Source organism: Bidens hawaiensis, unplaced genomic scaffold (assembly GCF_021521415.1).
Source record: "Bidens hawaiensis isolate Kalapana, Puna unplaced genomic scaffold, B.hawaiensis_p1.1 tig00014686_1, whole genome shotgun sequence".
In the NCBI taxonomy this organism is placed as follows: Eukaryota; Viridiplantae; Streptophyta; class Magnoliopsida; order Asterales; family Asteraceae; genus Bidens; species Bidens hawaiensis.
In genome coordinates this window covers 330,809-352,577 of record NW_027492284.1, presented here as the reverse complement: position 1 = coordinate 352,577, position 21,769 = coordinate 330,809, and the positions used below count along the sequence as shown (strand labels likewise).

At 36.5% G+C, this 21,769-nt stretch overlaps 2 protein-coding genes across 2 annotated transcripts; one reads left to right on the top strand and one right to left on the bottom strand.

Moving 5' to 3' along the window:
* The first annotated feature begins 10,696 nt into the window (after positions 1-10,696).
* On the top strand, positions 10,697-14,213 carry LOC143547274 (IRK-interacting protein-like). Its single transcript, XM_077038738.1, has 2 exons — positions 10,697-11,027; positions 12,623-14,213. Exons 1-2 carry the CDS (start codon positions 10,836-10,838, stop codon positions 14,063-14,065), a joined length of 1,635 nt encoding a protein of 544 aa, XP_076894853.1. The 5' UTR covers positions 10,697-10,835; the 3' UTR covers positions 14,066-14,213.
* LOC143547275 (lysine-specific demethylase JMJ30-like) lies at positions 14,109-17,833 on the bottom strand. The gene is made up of 6 exons (XM_077038739.1): positions 17,211-17,833; positions 16,233-16,442; positions 15,929-16,057; positions 15,704-15,847; positions 15,526-15,618; positions 14,109-14,799 (listed from the first exon to the last, which is right to left on the bottom strand). Exons 1-6 carry the CDS (start codon positions 17,676-17,678, stop codon positions 14,614-14,616), a joined length of 1,230 nt encoding a protein of 409 aa, XP_076894854.1. The 5' UTR covers positions 17,679-17,833; the 3' UTR covers positions 14,109-14,613.
* Positions 17,834-21,769: the final 3,936 nt, after the last annotated feature.

Sequence of the window (21,769 nt, the reverse complement as noted above, 5' to 3'; positions counted from 1 at the left end):
AATTAAAAAAGGCTGGAGACCAACCCCCATCCATAGGGGCGCCGTGCCTCGTGGCCACCAAGGGCAGGGGTGGTCGCGCATCGCCTAGGGGTGCCTGCAACAACTAGTTCGTCTTTTGGCTTGTTATAACACATGTTTGACCTTGTTAATCAATGAGAAAGCTTGGAAACCTCTAAAGCAACCTTATTGATAACCCTAATACCTTATCCTTCATAAAACCAAGCCACACCACTCATTTAAACCTGCTCATACTCACCAAACACTCTCAACATAAGCTCCAAGCTCCATCTTTCAAGTTTTTTTTTTCATTTTAAAAACCGGATAAAGTGTTTAGGATGTTTAGGATAGATATTCTGGAAAAACATACAAAATCATTATGCTTAACTTTAAAAAAATTCATGTAGAGTGCTTAGGAGACCTAGTTTTAGAAAAGCATACAAATTCTAAGAGTATCACCAATAAAAAAAAGTCTTTAATGGTCTTTTTTTATGCATACATGGCATTTGGGCCCACAAAAAATTGCATTTTCTCTCCACTCTCATTCTCTCACTTACAAACAAAATTCTTAGATATTTTTCATCAAGAATCTTACCTCAACCTCGTATTCACCTCACCACCTCTATATTCCACCTCGCATTCTCTTTATTCTAAAAACATATATGGATCTCCTATCGGAGATTGTCTAATAATTTCAACTTTCAAAGGAATAATTTCAAAACAATATCTACCATTTAAAAATCAAAGTATGCTTCAATTCTAGATTATCAGAATTTCCTAATGAGAAAATTATGTTTTTAATTTCAGACATATACACCTTTAATTAAAAAAAATCAAAACCTTTTTTTAATATAATTTCAAAAAACATTAAACACCTTCAATTACAATTTCATGTTCCCTGTTGGGCCAAAACTTTTTTTTTATTATTTTAGGTTTCTTTTAACTGTTTCACGTCATTTGGGCTAGATTAATCTGTATTCACAATTGGACTTGTATATTAACTAGGTTCATTTATTAGCTTTTGACCTAACTGTTGTTTAATGTAAAAAATATGGGCCCCTCGGGATTATTGTGTCATGTGCGGCTGCATAGCCTGCACATACGCAAATCCGGCCCTGTCTATGGAACTTGAAGTCTTGAACCCAAGACATCCCCTTCCCACATCTAGGTGTTTAAAAGCTTTAACTTTGCTAATGGACCACCACTATATATTATTAAATTAATTGTTAAATTTGGTGTTAAAAGAAATACACATTTTAAGAACTTGCAAATCATAATCAATTACGAGTCAAATCGGTTCTAAAGTGTGTATTGTATGAACGTGTAAAGTTGTGTTTGGAAAGAAGAGTATAGATGAATCACGCACGGACAGAAATCAACTTTAGAAACCATATTCTATTTACACTAGTTGTTACCGTTTTAAATACGAATAATAAGTGTGCCAGTCATGTCGTGAATACTAGGGTTGACAAATTGGTCGGATTTGAGACGAGTTTAGGTAATTCTCAATCCCATACTTGATTATAAAAGTTTGTCTCATACCCAACACAAAACCAGACAAACATCTATTGGGTAGTTATACCCTTCGGGTATCGGGTATACCAAGGAGTTTCGGCTATACCCGTTAATTTATTAAAAATACTCCTTACGTATACATGGTCCAAAATTGATCGGTATCTAACAATTGATCAAATACGTTTGGGAATGGCATGGGACAATGAGAATTGTAAGATATGGGAAGACGGTTAAAATATATGCAATATATATACTTAAACTAGTTTAAAAAAAAAGCGTACATGGTATATAATCAGATAAACCGGTATATGTTATCAGGTGGTTATATTGCCAAAAAAAATCAAAAGTAATCATATACACAATTACCCAACCCCGTACACGTCACGAAAAAAAAAAGTAATCATATTCACATAACTCAAAATATAAATCAATAAAAAAACCGAAAATGTTTCTCCCGTCGTCTTCACTCGCTAAAAAAATATGTTTGTATTGGTGGTCCATATCATTTTAGGACATAAAAGTCGTGAAAAAAATGGGATTCAGCCTATTAATGTTGTTGGACAAACCCTAATCAAGTATCTTCATTTTCATCCGTCTTGAGACGATATGGGGCAATTTCGGGAGTCCCGGATCACCTTCAATCACCTCGAGGTTCCCGGTTTATCATCCCGAATCTATAGCCGAAAACTCATCGAGGAGCATGAGCGGCTAGTTCATTCTGAATATGATTTCACTTACTTTTTCATGTTCATGTTATGTATTGAATTATAATTGAATTACAACTGGTAATCTATGCTACTTGATGTTTGGTATTATTGAACAATCAGTAGGTTCATGTTTATTTCAATACGGACAATTAATTTGTTAATTGTAGTGATACTTGTTTGCATAGGGTTTGTTGATTACTTGTGATTTAATAAAGCATACAATTGTCTTTGATTGAGTCATGCTGGATTAAGAGTTGTTTAGTGTAATGTATTAGTGATTGTTTATGACTGCGATTAAGAGTTGTTAAGGTAAACCAGATTTGTAAATTGTTTATCAACATTGGTTAGTAGCATGAATAGGTTGGATGATTACTTGTTTGAACCTAGTGTGACAATCATCAATTTCAGGTTAACTCCGTTAACTCCGTTAATTCAACTCCGTCAATTCAAACTTTAGATCACTGAATCTATAACGCACACCTCATTACATTTAAACTATGGTTTAAATGACGCTTGACACTTACTACATGTGTAGTCTTTCGGGAATTGCACCGAAACGCAAACGAGTTGACGCAAACGATTGGTGAATAAACGAAAAACGTCAAAACACTAATTATGTGATAATTATGTGTTAGGATTATGTGTTATGTGATAACATGTTATATAATGTTAACTCAATGTGCAAAACTAAGTTAATTAAGCTAGAGATGTAACATTTGGAAGTTTAGGGACTAAAGTGTAACATGTTATTAAATAATATTATTATAAACCCTAACTCCCCTCCCTCTTTCCCTCACATAGCCGACGGCCAAACCCCCCCCCCTCCCCATCTCCTCACAATCGGATCACACACACACACATACCTCTTGGACTTTGATATTGTCTTTCACAATTGAAGCATCCTACATCCGTTTCTAGCCATTCTCAACCTTCCTATTGCTTGTATTGGTGTTTTTGAAGGTATAATTGCAAACCCTAGGTCCGATTTTTCCTATGTATGGTGTTCATATGATTCTTGTTGATTTGATGGTGTATTGATGATGATTTGATAACTAGTTTTGATATTATTGCATGTTAATTGTTGTGTCTTTGAGTTTGAGATCAAATAAAACCCTAACTATGTATGTATGGTGTAATTGATATGCATGGATAGTAGTTATGGTATCTAGAATGTTATATGAATGATTTGTGGTCCATAGATAGTTAAATTGTTGAGTTTGGATGCAAACAGTTTCTGGACAGATTGTGTTGTTGATGTTTGATTGACTGTAACGGGGTGTAAAAGTGAAAATTGATTGAGATAATTGATAATACAGTAAACTAGATTGAGTATAGTTTCTATAGAATGTAAATTTGCAATTTTTGGACGTGTAAAAGTTAACCTTTATGATTTTACAAAAACGTAGTGCAAAGCTGAGTTGTTAGACCTGCTGTTGGGTTGTTTTGTAAATGTTATATCTCATGAACTACGAGACCAATTGGGTTGGTTCCACTTCTGGAAGTTGACTTATTGAGTTAGGAACCTAACCCAAGTGGTCTTGCATTTATTGGATTTTTCGTTTAACGGGAATTTCAAATAACATTATGTTGCGCATGAATTTGACTGTTATGAGTTTGCTGTAATGATTTGATTATTGTGAGAAACCTATGTGGAATAAAAATATAATAAAATATGTTCTGGAAACCTAAGACATATATGCTTTAGTGATGATTTTTGGTAAATTAATTGAGATGCTATGATCGGTGGAATAGTACAATCTTTCAAGTAGAATTTCTGTCTCGATGAAACTAGTTGCTAAATTTTGTGAAAGTTGCATGAAACAACGTGATTTCTAATTTATTATCGTGTTTTGACCAAATTGCCATTGTGGGGAATAATTGCTAATTGATTGTCATGATTTGACCAAATTGCCCTCGTGGGGAATAATTGCTAGTTAATTGTTATGTGTGATCAAATTGCCCTTACGATGAGTAATTGCTAGTGATGTACATTATTAATACATGACACGTAAATAATTGCTCACACACGTATCGTATCACAAATGTACTTGTTAAGGTCACACACGATTCACAAACGAAACACGAAACATGCTGTGTGCGTAGGTACTATGTGCCGGGTCTAGAGACTCGATAATATTCCGACACTTAAAAAAGTCTCTTTGTTGTTTTAGAACGCTAGAGAGAGTTTTTCTGTGACGCGCATCTTGATGATTTATTTTGGGAATACTTCGCAAACAGTGAGTTCACTTACCCCTTTTTAAACTGTTTTCAAACGCTTTTCACTTGGGGGAAATAACATACTCTGAAAACGCATTTAAGATTTTGTTAATATAGATTATATATCACTTGTAAAGACTAAGTGGCAAACGCAATAACTAAAGTCCTTCATTCACATCGAACCGTTTAATATTGGATAATAGCGAGTCATTGTTGAGTAGTACTACTGGGTTTGACAAACCCCACCCAACGCTAAACTCGACTGGAGGTCGAGTGGGTGTAATCTTGGCTAAACACATACCATGGTCGGGATAGACCTGGTGGCAAGGCAAATGATAAACAGTCAGCTTCGGTGTCGAACACTTAGTAATACTTGTTTTATAGGCTAGCTACCTATAGATATATAATTGACATAACACTATCTGGTAACGCAAAACGCTTAACGCAAAACGCTGAACGCAAACGCTAAACGCTTTATTTTATATAAACTTGTGAACTCACCAACCCCGTGTTGACACTTTTAGTATGTTATTCTCAGGTAGCCGAGGCGGGCGCGCGGTTTAGGATCATGCATTGCTTGAAACACTTTTAATTATGCAAACTTATTTTAAACTGTTATCATTGGGTTTTAAGTCGTCCTGCGTAACGCAACATTGGTTTCTATGGTTTTACGCTTCCGCATTTAATTACTCGTAAACGTTTTCATGGTTTTAAAACTATGTTTTATGGTTTGATTATAACTAATGTTTCCGATCCTGTTAGTTCACACCCTCTGACGGTAAAACTCCGTTAGTGGATTTTGAGGGTGTGACACCTCGGGTGTGATTTTATTCTCGTGTAACATCCCTAAAATTTCGATCCAAATTTAACAACATAGGAAAGTTGAGGGATCAAAAATAATCTCAAGATAAGTAATGAGAAAATATTAAATAAGGAAATATAAGAAAAATAAGGAAATAAAAATATTTCCTAAGTTAAGTTTACTTACATGAAAGAAACTCCATCTCGCTTTGGAAGATGTAAGAAAGTGAAAGCGTTCCACCAAGGTATAAATAAGGAAGATGAAATCAATCCCACATGGAAAGTGATAAAGAAATGGAAGCTCTTTATAAGAAAGAGATTTTCCATAGTAATATTCTTTTATGAATATCATGCACCAAGTGGTCATAGCGGAGGGTGCGTAGTACCCGACGCGCACGCGCACGTGCTCGGGCGAGGACGAGGACAACGGCGACGGCGAAGGGCGTTGGACGCAATGTGGCGCTTTGATGGCGCACTTTGCACTTCGCTCGCATCGCCGCGAGCCGCCTTAGTATTTTTGGACAACGAGAACTAGACTAGAAGTGACAAGCTACAAAAGATAAAGGACTGAAAACAAAAAATAATATCTAATAACCCATCGCGGTACGCGATGAGTCCAAGAAAATGGCCATCGCGGTACGCGATGGGCCATGATGACTCAGAGACACGTGTCACACTCTGGTCCACTTCAGCGACTATGGACTGTGGATACCCAGTCCACTTCACACTGGGTTTACCAATATGAACGTTGTGTGTGGTCATTGTTTTGATATTCTGGTTTCCAATGTTGACCAACACATATGAGAACATGTCCCAATCACTTTTCACTTCTCCGTACAACACAACCTAAGAAATGAACCCATTTGGTTAAACATACTTTATCAACTTCAACCATTCCACATATGAGTTTGACATCACCATTTGGTAGAGATGGTTGCCCAAATGCATGAAGAATTGTAAAAGACTTACCAAGAGTATAATAAGTCTTTCAAATATTTGATATTTAAACAAATATGTTTTATATATATACATATATATACATATATATATATATGGTGGGGTTAGAATAAGAAGTGAGTTATTTGTAAGAAGTGTGAGAAGTAATATCGGGCGTTGGATGTGATCATCTGATGGTGGATATTGTTAGTGTGTTTTTGTTCAGTGTGTTTTATTTTGTTAGTTCGGTGTGTTTTATTTTTTTAAGGGTAAAAAGCACTTCTTACACTTCTTAGGATAATTTTACTTCTTATTTTAACCTTGCTATATATATATATATAATAAGTTTCAAAAAACTAACAACCTATCTTAGCTAAGTTGTCAGTTTGTCTTCATTAGATTAATCTTGTAATTTTTCGTTACCATGTTGATGTAGAAATCTTGATTTAACCGTTGGTAGACATGAACTTTGTGATCTTGATGTGTGTAACACCCCGACCGATGGCGGATTATACATCGGGGAGCCACGTATTGTTTCATTACTCGCGACACTATTTGGGTGTCAATATTTAATAAATACATTTCATTGCGCACTCGCAGAACATGACATAAAGTAACATAAATCATATCATAACTTAAAATATTTAAATAACATAACTTGTCTTGTTACATTTTAATCTAGGTCCAAACAAAAAGAAATCATCCTACGTGTCCTTGAGATTCCCAAAAGCAGCTACAGCAAACCTGAACATGTGTTAAAATAAAACGTCAACACTTGCGTGTCGGTGAGAAATCAAGTTTAATAGATATAAATAGATAATAACAACACTGCGCGCAACATGTGCTTAACTGGGGTTTAACATAGGGTGTAATCAGATTGTGATCAAGCCTTAGATCATAGCTCATAGTTCAATCCGTGCTCCCAATTGATCACAAAAACAAGAAATCATACGTGCATGTGTAACAAAACAAGAAAAACCGTAAACGATAGGTCTCCCGTGTTCATCTAATGGATCCATGAAAACTTCGGAATAGGCCGAACAAAGCGGTTAATGATTCACACATACAAATAAACAGCCAAGTAAACATCTATAACACATGGGGTTTTGCGCACATAAATTTCATAAACAAGTTTAAGACTCAAGTTGTACGAACACATGAACATCCCAAAACGTTAAAAATAAAAGGGGATTAAGTACGAGATTACTCACTTGCAAACGGCGCGAAGAAAGATAATGCAAGAATCAACTTTTAAACAAGCACAAGTTAACCTATAAATAAAAGTTTATTGATTTAACGATTGGTTTTTGTGCAGTAAGTATCGATTTTTGTTAGTTAAACAAATTGAAACAAAATATATATCTATTTATATTTACCGAGATTCCGGGCAGAACAGAAGGGAAGACGGAGGCAAAGAGAGGAGCTGAGGATCTTCGGCAGAGAGCAAAAGGGAGAGAGATTTAGGGGGAGTGTTTAAGTGTAGTGTGTGTAGTGTTAAAAGAAAATAGTTTTATTTATAGGAAAACCCTAGGGAACACAATCCCTTAAAAGGAGGAAAAGATCTTATCAAATCAAGCAAAAGATATAAAAGTACAAAAAGACAAAAGCAAAAGATATAAAAAGATATGCCGGCAGCTGCAGGGGATGGGGAAAAGCTGACAGGTTACAGGTTAAAGCATGGGAGGAGTCAGATAAAACACTGTTCAAGACAAAAAGAAGATTTCAAAAGATCATGTCAGTCACTTTTTCTGTCAACCAATAGGATTGGTGCGCATGCTGCGCCGAAAGTGGCTTTTCGGACAGATGTCGGAACTGACCTACAGCGCTCAAACAAAAGATAAGATATCTCAAAAGAATACAGGCTGACCTAAACAGAAGAAAAGACTTAAGGTCTAGCGCGAGAAGACTCGAGCGCACGCGCGAGGGCGAAGGCAGACAGAAGACAATCCTTAGCGCGCCGCGGGAAGAACTGTAATCCTTAGCGCGTCGCGAGAAGAACTACAATACTTAGCGCGCCGCGGGAAGAACTATAATCCTTAGCGCGCCGCGGGAAGAACTACCATTCTTAGCGCGCCGCGGGAAGAACTACCATTCTTAGCGCGCTGCGAGAAGAGTTCGTCTCGCGTATCGCAGGAACAGCCGGTCTTCACGCAGGCTTCCTTGTAAGGAGTCTGGCGCGTGGAGCTGCGCAGACATCCTTAGGCGGGAAGAACCAAAGGACAAGCAAAGAGTTAAGAGAAAAAGGGGTTCAGGCTTAAGGGTTAAGCAAAGGGGCGGGACGGCGACAAAAAGAGAGAAAAGAGGCGGGACGGCGTCGAGAGAAAAAGGAAGAAGGGACGGGTTGGCGGAAAAGAAATTATTATTATTAAGTAATATAAATATATATATATATATATATATATATATATATATATATATATATATATATATATATATAATTTATTAAATGTTAAATTTACAAAGATTAAATAATCAAATTTTAATTCATAAAAAGAATCGGATTCGGAAACGGGTACCTGGGTCGGGTCGGATTGGGCAGTTGTCACAATGTGTAGTCTTAATTAAGTCTAATATTGCTTAATTGTGATTAATGATGACCAATCAAGTGTTAAGAGACATGTGTGTGACATATAGTTATCAATGATGAACTAGAACTATTTTATGTCATATCATCTTAATTAAGTCACATCAACCCATGATGTCGCCCATCAAAAGACATTGGCCATATGCCGCTAACAATTAACCAACCCTAAGACTAAGGGGGTGTGGGGGCTCTAGCGGGGGCTCCAGCAGAGCCAATAACCAATAATATTATGACGTGTGGCAGAGAGAGAAACTGGATAAGGGGGTGTTGGAGCCCCTGGTGGAGCCCTTGGCCCCTGGTGTGGGTAGCGCCCCTCTAGCGCCCATATTAAAGCCCCACATCCTTTATCTCTTCTCCCGCTACCATGCTCACGGGTGGTGTTTGCGCCTCGGTAGCGCCCCCTCTAGCGCCCATTTGGTGTGGTATTAGCGCCTGGGGGCGCGAACGGAGGGGCTCTAGCGCCCCCTTTGAAGCCCCCACACCCCTCAGTCTAAGAAAACATGAAAGCGACTCTCAAGCAGCTCATTATAAACATGTGTGCGTCAACCCTTTAATGTGCCCACCTCTTACTTGTTTATAAGAAAGTAATATCCGGTGAATTCTCACACTTATATATCTCAACGAGGTTCCACCTTCACTGTGTTTGGAACCAGTTCCAACAATTTTCTCACAACTTTTGTATACCAAACACATCATTTTAAGCATTGATAAGTCATTCAGGTCAGACATGTGTAGTGGCGGAACCAAAACATTTTAATCGGGGGTCGTAGCATAAATGGGTTTTTTTGTTAAAGCACATCAATCGCTTTCTTTTACCAATTGACGTAGCGACTGGTAATTGTATATACGAGACCCCATAGCTTGAAAGCTTTGTTAAACTGTTTCTTTTTCAACACTTGTAAAAACATTTTTCTCAAAATAACAAAATGGTTTCATTTTCAGACCCACTCAATTTCCACTCGGCTTCTTTTTATCATTATTTTCATTAGAATTTAACGAATTTGTGATACTTGATTTGGGTTGTTTACGTATGCCTACAGGTGCATTTCTAAACATAAAATTAATACCGTAGAAAATTATGACAATAATTATGTGAAATATTAATCAAATTGAATGTAACACATATGGCAAAACAACCATACACCCTTCAATTAAATTTACTTATTAATTATTAAAATAACAATTAATAATCAAGAAAATTACTAAAATAAAAGAAACTTAATTTTTGTGGTGATAGAAAGTTGGACCTATCATCTATGTTCACATATTTTTGAAAAAACTTGATCAGATTTTTTAAGAAACGTAGATAGTTAATTATGACTTTCTTAAAAATATAAAATACATCAAATACAAATATAGGTTTTTAATTTACATAGGTGGGCTAAGCTCAAATTTTTAAAAAGCCCACATTAATATTCTAAGTTTTTAACCCACTAAACGTTAATATGCTGTGTCTTCTTCTTTGTTTACTCTGCAATTTCCTAAAGCATAACAATCCATCGGACCTCCGCCGGAAAACTTTTGTTCATCATTTCTTTTATTCTTTTAACCTTAACCATTGTTAAGACAATCATGAGGGTCAACTATAAAAAACCTTTTTGGCTGAGTACTCCGGTAACCTTCGAATTTGACCGGCTGGAGGGTCGACGGACCCTCCTGACCCTCCCGTAGATCCGCCCCTGGACATGTGTCGTGGTTTGTTGTGAAACTCTCATAAAAAATATTACAAAACCATTAATAACTAATTACATTAATAATATTAATAAAATGTGTAATTATTTATGTTCAAAATTTATAAAAATAAATTTTTAACTATCCATATATTTACTATTGTTCTTCCATTAACTAGGCAAACCACACAATTCCCCTACCTAAAAAGTTTCATACACTACATACAAGATGAAAGCCATCCTTTATATTCCATTCCATTGATATTATTTATAAAAATGCCAAAATTCCCCCTGTTTTTTCTATCTTCAATTTCCCATAATTATGTGGCCCCGTGATCTTCTTCCTCGTTTCTAAACCCTTTATTCCATCTCATCACCTATTTATTATTATGATTATTATTCATACAAATGACTACTACCACTACCACCGATGCAAGCAGGCAGGAGATTCAAGCAGCCATTACTAAAGCCATGGAACTCAGGGCACTGCATGCTGCTCTGTTACAACAGAACAACAGCCCGTCACATCTCCGGTTGCCGGCGGCGTCACCTCTCCGGCGACCTCATCACTCTGCTCAGGATTACCCTGTTTTTACCCCTGTAAGGCTTTCTTTTTTACGGGAAAAGTTAACGTACAAATTAAATTAACGTGCTAGCTGTGAGAATCAAGTTGTGCAATTATACACAACATAATATAATTGTAATACTACGACGTTATTACATAATTACAGTTTGTGTATATATAATTACACTACTTGATTCTTACAATTAGCTTAATTTAATTTTATTTGATTCAATCCTTTTTTATTATTATTTTATATTTTTTATCAAATTAATTCAATTTGAATTAGTTTTAATTTAAAAGATGCTAACTATTTTGAGATATGTGCAATGGACTAAACAAAACCATGATGAACCACTACGCAATCTATTCTATTCAACAGACATATTGCTTCTGAAGTGGTTTGTTGTTTGTTACTTTATTAAAATGATTAATAGTTAATGCCATAAATATTCAAACTTTCTTTATAGATATTATTAATTTTTCTAAGTGTTAGTTGTAATAAATGTTTAGTAGTTAATTTCATAACTACGCAGTCGTATGTGAGGTTAGCAATAAATGTTAGTCTAATAGAATTATTATGATATGATATTTTTAATACTTAATACACAATCAAGTTTATTGTATATGCTAATTGGACGAATACAATAAAACTAGTAAGAGTTAAAACGGGGATTTGTTAAAAAGTTGCATGATTGTTTTATACATCATAATTCAGTTAACAAGTAAAAGTTTTTATATGATTCTCGCAATCATCTACTTAAATTTGGTTGCGTATACGTCATTTTATTCACACACGTCACGTTGATGCTTTTGTTAACGTGACATATTACCTGATCAGTTTTTTGCTTCTTTAGATTTAGATATAAACTCACACTACATCATATGATATATGATGCAAAATATCCATCTTAAAATTCACATCATAACATGTGAAAAAATCACTTTAAGATTATTTAGAAGTAAAAATATGTTAAATAAATTTATAGAATTAAGTACATTAAATTTAAAATAAAGCGATTTTTTATACGAAAGGAAAAAGAAAGTAGATTGTTTTCCCTTTTTATCAGCCTTTAAAGAGATTAATGTCCAATGTAAACATATAAGAATATTATTATTATTATTATTAAAGTAAATTATAAATGACATATTTCGTAATTTAGATACATACCCGCAAGTTGTTTCATTTATTTAAAAACTTTTCATAAACTACCAAACCTTTTCTATCCCTTTTTATAAATGCATGCATCTTTTACCTTTCTCTTCATTTGTCCTATTTCTTGATCAACTTTTTAGACTAACTTTAATAATTAATTAATCAATTTACTTATTTTACAAACTAATATTAATTTACTGCAAGAACCACATAACACACTTGCAAGTACGAAGTAGTGTTTCACATATAAAACAAGAGTTAGAAAGGGGTTATGGTAAGCGATTACGTAACGACATTACTAATCAAAGTTAAAACTAAATGTATAAGTGTGCAGGCTTCATCACACATCTTATTTAAATTTAGTTACTCTTAACAAAATCCATCATCTCTTAACACGGTTTACGTTTACCCTCTGCATTTTCGACCAATCTATCTGGCATTCGATCAAACAACTAAACAATTTACATCTGTTAACAGAGTTATGATGATGTACCGAGATATCAAAGTTCTCCAAGTTGTTGGGATGAATCAAGTCTAAACGGAGATTCAAGATTCTTGTCTGATTACATAAACCCAAACACATCATCAAGAATCTTGTTCCCACCAGAATTAACCAACATCCTCCCTCACACATATCCATCCGACGATCACAAAACCCTCACCAGTCCCCGACCGTCACCTGGAACCAACTTCTCCCGATCAAGAAGAAACAGCCTCGGCGATTTCACATCAATCTTATCAAGCAACAAACATAAAACAACAACCGATACCAAGAATCATAAGCACTCAAACTTGGTGGTCCCAATGACCGATTCCCATTCAACGGTTCAATCTCAATCAAAACCGAAATCGGGAAAGGCTCTTTCGTGGTTGTTCCCTCGGTTAAACAAGAAAAAACACAAAAATGTAGAAAATACAGAAAAGTCTCCGAACCGGGTAGGATCAGAATCATTGGATGAAGCAGGTTTCAAGTATTCGGGTATGATTGAGGCATTAAAGAAGGAACTAACCAAAGCAAACGAGAGCCGGGATGCAGCATTATTGGAAGTTTCTGAAATGAAATCTTCAGTAAATGATTTACAACAAAAGTTGGAGTATTTAGAAAACTATTGTGAAGAGCTCAAGAAAGCTTTAGATCAAGCAACGTTACAGATGAAAGATTCTGATGATTCCCGAGCCGTTAACATAAACAACAAAAAGATGCCGGTTAGTAATGAAGTAATGGTGGAAGGGTTTATGCAGATGCTATCTGAAGCAAGATTATCAGTAAAACACTTTTGCAAAACTTTGGTAGCTCAAATCGACGAACAAGATACGGTTTTACTCAATAATATTAACTCGGTTCTTCAACCCCACAAGTTATCTTTGAACTCAAAAAACTCAAAAGCAGTTTTATGCCATTTGGAGGCCGTTATAAATGAGTCACTATACCAAGATTTTGAAAACTGTGTGTTTGAAAAGAACGGTAGCCAGCGGATTTTGGAGCCTGAACAAGAACGTGAAGCACGATTCTCGTCTTTTTGTGCGCTTAGAAACTTGAGTTGGAATGAGGTTTTAAGGAAGGGGACAAAGTATTACAGTGAGGAGTTTAGTAGGTTTTGTGATCAGAAAATGAGTGGGATAGTTACATCATTGAACTGGAACCGGCCCTGGCCCGAACAGTTGTTGCAAACGTTTTTCGTCGCGGCTAAGTGCATATGGTTGCTGCATTTGTTGGCGCTTTCGTTTAGTCCCGCACTCAGGATTTTGAGGGTGGAAGAAAACATAAGCTTTGATGGTGGATTTATGGAGGATGTGTTCGTGGATAGGAAACGGGCTCAGAACCCGAACCGAGTGAAGGTTATGGTGATGCCCGGGTTCTATATGCATGATAGGGTTTTAAGGTGCAAGGTTCTCTGCAAGTATAAAACTGCTGGTTGAAGTGACAAACAGTAGTATTAAATGTTAAGTTGATCATCTATTGTTATGGGTTTATATTGATTGTGCTGTACCAAGAGCTGAATGTGTTGTACCTTAGATCCTAATGTTGATAATTCTAATGTCGGGTTTGATCAGGATTATATAAAACGTGAATCGTAGTGAAAACCTAGACTGTGTGAACCAAGTGCGCACGGTCAAATTGGGTAGCGTTTTATCTTAAATGGTTCAAAAGTATACTTTTCTAATCATATTTCGTTCATTTTTTAAAATAAATGAACAAAAAAGAATCTCCCACTGAATGTTCACTGAACTTTCGGTTCATTTACACGCCTAAAGAAAATTGAATGAAACGTGAATTGTAGTAGTCAATATAAACAGACTTAAAATGGATAGAAATAACAAGGCAACTTGCACAATGTTATAAAGGCTTCTCAAAAAAAGAGAATGACCTTTCTTCTACATATTATAACAATAATGTTGATAATAATAGTAATAATGATCGTCAAAATGTATATAAATTGAACACCAAAAGCTAAAATTTTACCAAATCAAGACGGTGAGCTTGGCGAAGCGCTCCACCAAAAGCTAACCGAAAGGCTTGCAGTGAGAGACCGAACATAGTGCCACCACTTAGGAGGGATGTAAAGCATATCACCTTCCTCTAAAATGCAATCCATGAACTCAAGATCTTGGAATTTTGGAAACTCATTAGGGTCAATGTTGTCGAGGTCAACCTTCAAATAATGAGAATCAATACCACCAATTAGAGGAAGCAATTTTAACCCGTTTATATAAAAACAAGTCGATTCATGCAAGTTAAACTACAATAATCAAATAAAACGGAGCATGACATATAGGGGCGTAAACCAGCCAAGCTGACGTGAGCTACTCGAGATTAGCTTGCCAAAAGCTTAAATCAAGTTGAGCTTAAACGAGCTCGAGCCGAATTTAACTTATCAAGCTCGAGCTGCCTGCGAGCCTAAACAAACTTTCATAATAATAGTTAACATATAAAACTACTATAAACATAACTATATAATATATATTATACTATATATAAGAAATTATGGTTAAAATATATACAAAAAACAAGTATAGATGTATATTAAGCAATATATTATATATGAACCGAGCTGAGTTTGAAAAACTACTCACAAGCTGAACTCAAGCTAAAAAAAAGCCGAGCTCTCGTAAATTAAATGAGCCAAGCTCTAGCCTAGACGAGCTTGAGGTTAGTTTGTTTACACCCCTAATGCCAATGGGCAAAGCAAGTTAAAAGTCATCCAAAATTTGTTCATGTGCATAAAACCTTTTAAATCACTTTATTAAATGAAAATTAATATTACTATTGTAATAATATTACACATATTTAAAAAGAGAGAAAGAATGGTTTTTGGATCAGCCAACGCAAACCGTTTGACCTGTACTAAAACTACCCATTTTGACCCTTCACTGCTTACCTGGCTGGAATTCTTCAACATGGATTCAGTGTGCGGGTAAAGTTCCTCTGATACTGAAGCGGGATAGAGCCTAACATATTTCTTTCCAACAACCTGAAGGTGTAGTAGTATAATGTAATCTAACTTGTCATATTATTTTTTTAAAAATTGGTAAACATAAGTTCAGGTTATAACATACCTGAGCAAGAATATTATGATGAGGGTCATGATGTAACGGTGTAACTGTACCAGCTGGACCGAACCAAGCATTAACCGACTTCATTTCAGTTCCACCAGCAAAACAGTAGTCAGGAATAAGAATATCATTCCTTAGCTCTTGTATCTACACATATGAACAAGGATAACTAACTGTTACTTACAATTACTTACAATGCAATTAAATGATTTAATTACTAGTAAATGCCTGATCAAACAAAGGATGCTGGGCTAAATAAGTAGGAACATCAGGACCGTTCGATTGAATTCTTTCAAGAAAATCAGAAAATGTTAGCATCTCTTGCTTCCAATCATTGCATAGATAGTTTTTTCCAACCTGCAAGATGTTCTACAATATATTTTTCAGAATCTACACAATCTGCAACAAAAATCGGTCATTAGGAGAGCTTAAAGATTGACTTTTCTTAAGCATTTGATGTAAGTTTTTCATTTTAAAACCAAAAGTTAAGTTAAAAACAATATAATATCAGTTGATTGAATCTATACATCACCTCAACAGGAACTGTTCGGTATCCAGCAACCTTTTTAAGGTAATTCAAGTTATTCCACTTTGCCCTAGCTGGCCATTGAGTCATACAGTCACTTAACAAAACTGGAGAACCCGAGAGAAAATAGTCACGCATAAATCCCTCTAATGAAAGTGCAGATCTCTTGCTAACAAGTTTACAAGATAATGACTTCTTGGGTAAGATTTGAAGGACCTGCAAGTTTAACACAGCAAGTTGTATATAACAAAACCAGTTTATCAAACACTATCGCGTGCTATAACTTCAAGAAATGATTTGAATGACACGGAAATCTAATGAATCCAACTTTTTTACACTTGAAAACAGGGAAACTTAAGCAGTCTTCCTCATATCTACAATCTGTTGACTTTCAAAGCATCTCAGCATGATGTCAACATTCTTGCCATCTTCACTGTTTTGCTGATAATATGTAATTCAGAGAGGCAAAACATTACTCAGCCATCAATGCACATACAAACAACAACAACAACAACCGTATCCATTAAATCCCACAAATAGCAAAGCTATCTGTAGGGTCTGGGTAGGAGGGTAAGATGTAGACAAACCTTACCTCTACCCAAACAGTTTACAAAACCATCGAACCTAAAAAATATAGAGAGAAAGAGCTACCGAAACACATAACAAAAGACGTGGTGGGGAGTAACATAGCATCATAAAATAAATATTTAGAATCACAAGACCACACAAAAACATATATGCAGAAAAACACATGAAACGGTAACTAGCCTAAAGTGACATATAAAGAAAAGTAAGTGTATACCATTACCACAAAGTTAGTATTAAACATAAGGATGCACATAGTTTTATTAATTTAAACTTAACCAGTGTTTCATAATACCACAATTTCCTTTTTCAGTTTTGCCCTGATACAAACATCATAACAACACATATAACAATTAATTAATTAATAATAACATATGCAAAAAGTAATCAGAAACTTACCTCCTCCATATTAATCTCATTTTGATTAACTAGCAATTTAGGCTTCTCACCGCCATTAACCGAATCCTCCGAAACCCTAACAAGCGCATTCGCTCTCTCGGTCGCTTTCGCCACCGCCACTTCCAAATCCTTCCGCAACAACACTCCTCCCATTATCAGTCCCATATCTAAAACCCTAAGCGCCTCTTTCACCTCACCATTCACATAATGAATCTTCGCAACATACAAACACGCCATCGAGTACGCGTCTCTCCACACCGGAAACACCGAGTGCCACGGCCCGGAGTGCAGCTGCTCCCACGCCATCTCACGCGCCGCCTCCGCAGCGCGTACGTCTCCGCACGCGCCGCGCGTGGACATCCTCACGTATGCGTAGCCGCCTTCCTCGGATATCCGCTGGAGAATACCGTGCGCCTCGGCGTCTAACGCCGGAGTTTCGAAAATCTCGTCGGAGGTCACGGTGGCCATTGGTGGTGAGTGGTGGTTAGTTACGGCGGAGAAGCTTCGAATTAAAATATAAAAAAGGACGGAGAAAGAGAAGTTTCGTTTCACCGACTTTTTAAGTCTCCACTAGTGACTCACAAGTGCGTGACGTGTCCGGTTTAGATTTTTTGGTTTTAACTGTTTATGTCCAGATATTGTTTTAGATATTTTTCACTTTTTGCCTACGTGGCGTATGGAAATGTACAGAAAGTATAGGAAATGTGAAATTACGATATTGTCCCTGTACGGGTTTCCTAAAACAGGCAAGCATGAAGTTTGTTTTGGGCTAGGTTCGTATTGTGTTGAATGGTCCAAGTTCGGAGTATTATTTATTAATGGGCCAGGGTTTGATACTTGATAGTATACATTTGTTTATTGGTGCAAAAATCGGGTATTTTCATGAACCGAAACCGGGTAGGAACTGGAGGTGCACACAGAACTTGGTTTATATTATTGATTTCAAAACCGGTTAACTGATTTTTATTATTGTTATTTTATTAAAAACCGGGTTTTTTCCGACTATTAACCAGTTCGGTCTAACCGGTCAAAACCGGGTAATTCCCGCAAAAAAAATTACGGTTAGCATATTAACCGGTTAATTGATTTGTGCACCTCTAGTAGGAACCGGTTCCGGGTAAGGTCAATAACAGTCAAATCAGGTCGGGTAGGAACCGGTTCCAACTATAGTCGGGTATTTGGCAAGGTTTTCCAGGTTTTTTGGGGTTTTGGGTATGGTCAGGTTTTGACAAGGTATTTCCGGTTTCGGTTCTGGCGAGTCTGCGTTAGTTCTAGTTCCAGGTACAACTCTGGGAAGAAATCCTATACCAGGTCGTACCCACGGGTCATGTACGTGTAGAAACAGATTCTGGGTCAAATACACCGGGTTAGGTCCATAACCAAGTATTTTGTACACTTCTACATTGGTTCATAATGCAAAATGAGTATAATTCACTTATAGAATTATGAGTTCATTGTACGAGTTATAATTGGAATTCAATGAATGATGGTGAAAGGGACCAAGATTGTTGTAAACATCATAAAAGTTTTTTAATAAAAAGGCATCCCCTCAAAAGCATCCAATCACGTAGGGGTTAGAAAGTTTGATAAAGGTCAGCAATGACGAACATGATACTTATATCATTGAAAAATAATATAAAAAGATCACCTAATAATAAGATCAAATCTCTACTATATATAAAGTATTAGTGAGGGACCTCTTAATTTTTAAGAGGTATCTAACTTGTTGTTTATTATACAACATGCTATGCATATATTTAAGAAATTTTAGGAGCAATTTTATATTTTGACAATTTTGTCATTTAACAAAAGTAAAAATCATGTTATGTTCATTTTTAAGTTATTCAAAATTAAAACAAGTTTAGTCCTTTAACTTTAGTCACATTTTGTTAACTTATATATTATTTTAAACCAACTACCCCGACGACGTTTAAACGTTTATAACTTTTCACATCCTAATATTTTTTTGAAAACATTATACAAAAAAAACGAGTATTTTATTATCTTTAATCTGAGTATGATATTGCAATACTTTTTCTATTTTTAAAACTTAACGTGTTACGTGATTACCATTAAAGACCGGCAAACGACTCGGGCGGGTTCAGGTCATGGGTCTACAAGGTTAAGGTTGGAATGAGTCGATACAAAAAGGTTGATTTGGTTTGGGTCGGGACGAGTTTGGGTTGAAAGGTCAGAACAGTGGACCTGGTTGCGGGTCAAGACGAGTTCAATGTAGCGTTAAGTGCGCACCGATACCTGATTGCACGCGTACAATCGTTGTGTGACGTGCTTACTAACACATGTTAAGATTCCAATGCCGCATTACGAACATACTATCTTCGGTTTACGCGCATACTATTGTGGTCACACACATACAGAAACGGTAACACCGGTTACACATCCGATGAAATGTTTGTGTGCATACATCGCCGCATCGCGCGGGCAAGTAACTAGTGACACAAAATATATGGCTTTTGCTTACACCAATAGAACGATCAAATTTGACCCTTTTGGATATCATGTATAAACCTGACTATCAGTGGTGGGCTCAAGATTTATAGATAATAATTACAACAATCGTATACAAAGATCAACCATGAGGCCAATATCCAAGTTTGGGTTCATTTCAAATTCACAACCCCCCCCCCCCCCCCACCCCCACCCCCACCCCCTCATTACAAATTTCATTGTGAAATTAGAGGGCTCATTATATATTTTAGAATTCTTTTAAAAATGAACCTAAAATTTTAGTGGTTTCCTACTTTCCTATGCAAAGGATACTTTTGTATGCCTCAAAGCATTGGGTAGTGCAATGTTTAACCACTAAATTTAAATATAAAAAAGTTTAGTCAAAAATTTGTAAAAGAAAAATCAGGGAGGTAGAGAGAGAGCAATTTGAAGTGTTTCTAATTTCTATTTCAACAATTCATTGATAGGTCATTCACTAGTCAAGATGTAGGGTATGGCCAATAGGGGGCTTAATAATTTTTTTTAAATAATCTACTTTTATAAAGTACTCTCATTAGGGGGCTACGCCCTTTTCAAGCATATGTGCCTCCGCCTTAGACCCTAGAGGGTAAATGACAACGTACATGCAAAAATAAGCTATTTTGGGTATAAGGATATATGTAGTGGAGGGGCTATAATTGAGGACGAATTGTGACATGTGACGCCCAGTCAGCATGGAGTGGAAATTTGTTTTTAGGATGTAATGGTGTAGGGGCTACAAGTTGGGCCCACAGTGTGTTATTTTATTATTTTCTTTTTATAACTAAACTAATTAAATAAAAACCAATTTATTTAAATAATTAAATAAAAATGCATTAAAATTAAAAAGAAATACAAAAAAATACATACCTAAAAAAAAACATAACTAAAAATATTAAAAAACATAACTAAAGAAAAAAAAAAAAAAAAACATAACTAAAAAAAAGAAACTAATATTTGTAATATTCGCGTATTTTTTCACGTCGGCGTTGAAACAATAATGCGGCATCCTCGTGAAACCCCTCCGCTTTGAGGGATTCGTAGTCGTCTTTCATTCGTTTTAATTCGAACGTCTGGTTCAGCTTTTCTTGTTGTTTGTTGGATGCTCGGAGGTCGGCTCCAATTACGGTTGCATTTGTTTCCAAACGACCGACCAACTCATTTATTTCAACGGGCTCCGTATTGAATCGTGTTGACGACGAATCTTCCCCCTTATTTTTCCTCGATCTCCCGCGTGGTCGAGGCAACTCTTCTACCTCATCGTCGTCGTCGGGTATATTAAAATCTTCGGCCAAATTAACCGTGTCGGCCAGGAAGAAGCTACGAGCATCGAAGGGTGTGTTTGGTGTGCTCGAATTTGTCGATGACGATGTCTTCGACCTTTTTGAAGGTCGGGATGAGCCGGCTCGTCGGGCGGCCGGAACGGTTGGTACCACCTTCCATTTCGAGCAACGCCGTAGCTTTTCCCAACAACTCAAATACTTGAACGGTTTCCCGGGCCGCTCAACAGTGTGACCCTGAGCTTGAAAGTCGCTCAAGTCTTGACTTATAATGTCGACGTCGTTATGCCCGCTATGCCAGCCGGACCCCTGCAACCGGTTAATTATCTCGTCAAATTTTTGACAATCGGCTTTAAGCCCCTTTCAGTGGGCTTGAACCGCTTCTTTTCCCCGGCAGTCTTCGGGTTTTTTGGTTATATCGAGCCAAGCTTTAAATACTTTCTTCCAAAACACCCCCGTGGCTTGAAAGTTAGCTACAAATTAAAATTATTTGTCACAATTAGTATACATTTTAATAAACACTAAATACATTTTTAATAAATACTTAATATTAAAAAACTTACCGACGTCGGGATCCTCCGAAATGACGATCCAAGCCCTAGCAAGGGCCACCTCCTCCTCCTCACTCCAATGCTTGTATGGATCACGTTGCGCCGTCGACTCCCCCGGTTGTTTTTTTTTGTGTTTAAGGGTCGACTTTTTGCTTGAACCGGAGGCCCATGACGTTTGCGTATCCGGTACCGTCACCGGCTCCGACTCCGGTGGTGCCGAACGCCAGCATTGTGTTTTGGG

Excerpts from the sequence above, each read along its gene's own strand:
- LOC143547275 (XM_077038739.1), bottom strand. The coding sequence starts at position 17,678 with ATGGCCACCGTGACCTCCGACGAGATTTTCGAAACTCCGGCGTTAGAC. Across the intron at positions 15,848-15,928 it reads AGCATCCTTTGTTTGATCAG|ATACAAGAGCTAAGGAATGA; the intron begins GCATTTACTAGT and ends TCATATGTGTAG. Across the intron at positions 15,619-15,703 it reads ATCATAATATTCTTGCTCAG|GTTGTTGGAAAGAAATATGT; the intron begins GTATGTTATAAC and ends CTACACCTTCAG.
- LOC143547274 (XM_077038738.1), top strand. The coding sequence starts at position 10,836 with ATGACTACTACCACTACCACCGATGCAAGCAGGCAGGAGATTCAAGCA. Across the intron at positions 11,028-12,622 it reads ATTACCCTGTTTTTACCCCT|AGTTATGATGATGTACCGAG; the intron begins GTAAGGCTTTCT and ends ATCTGTTAACAG.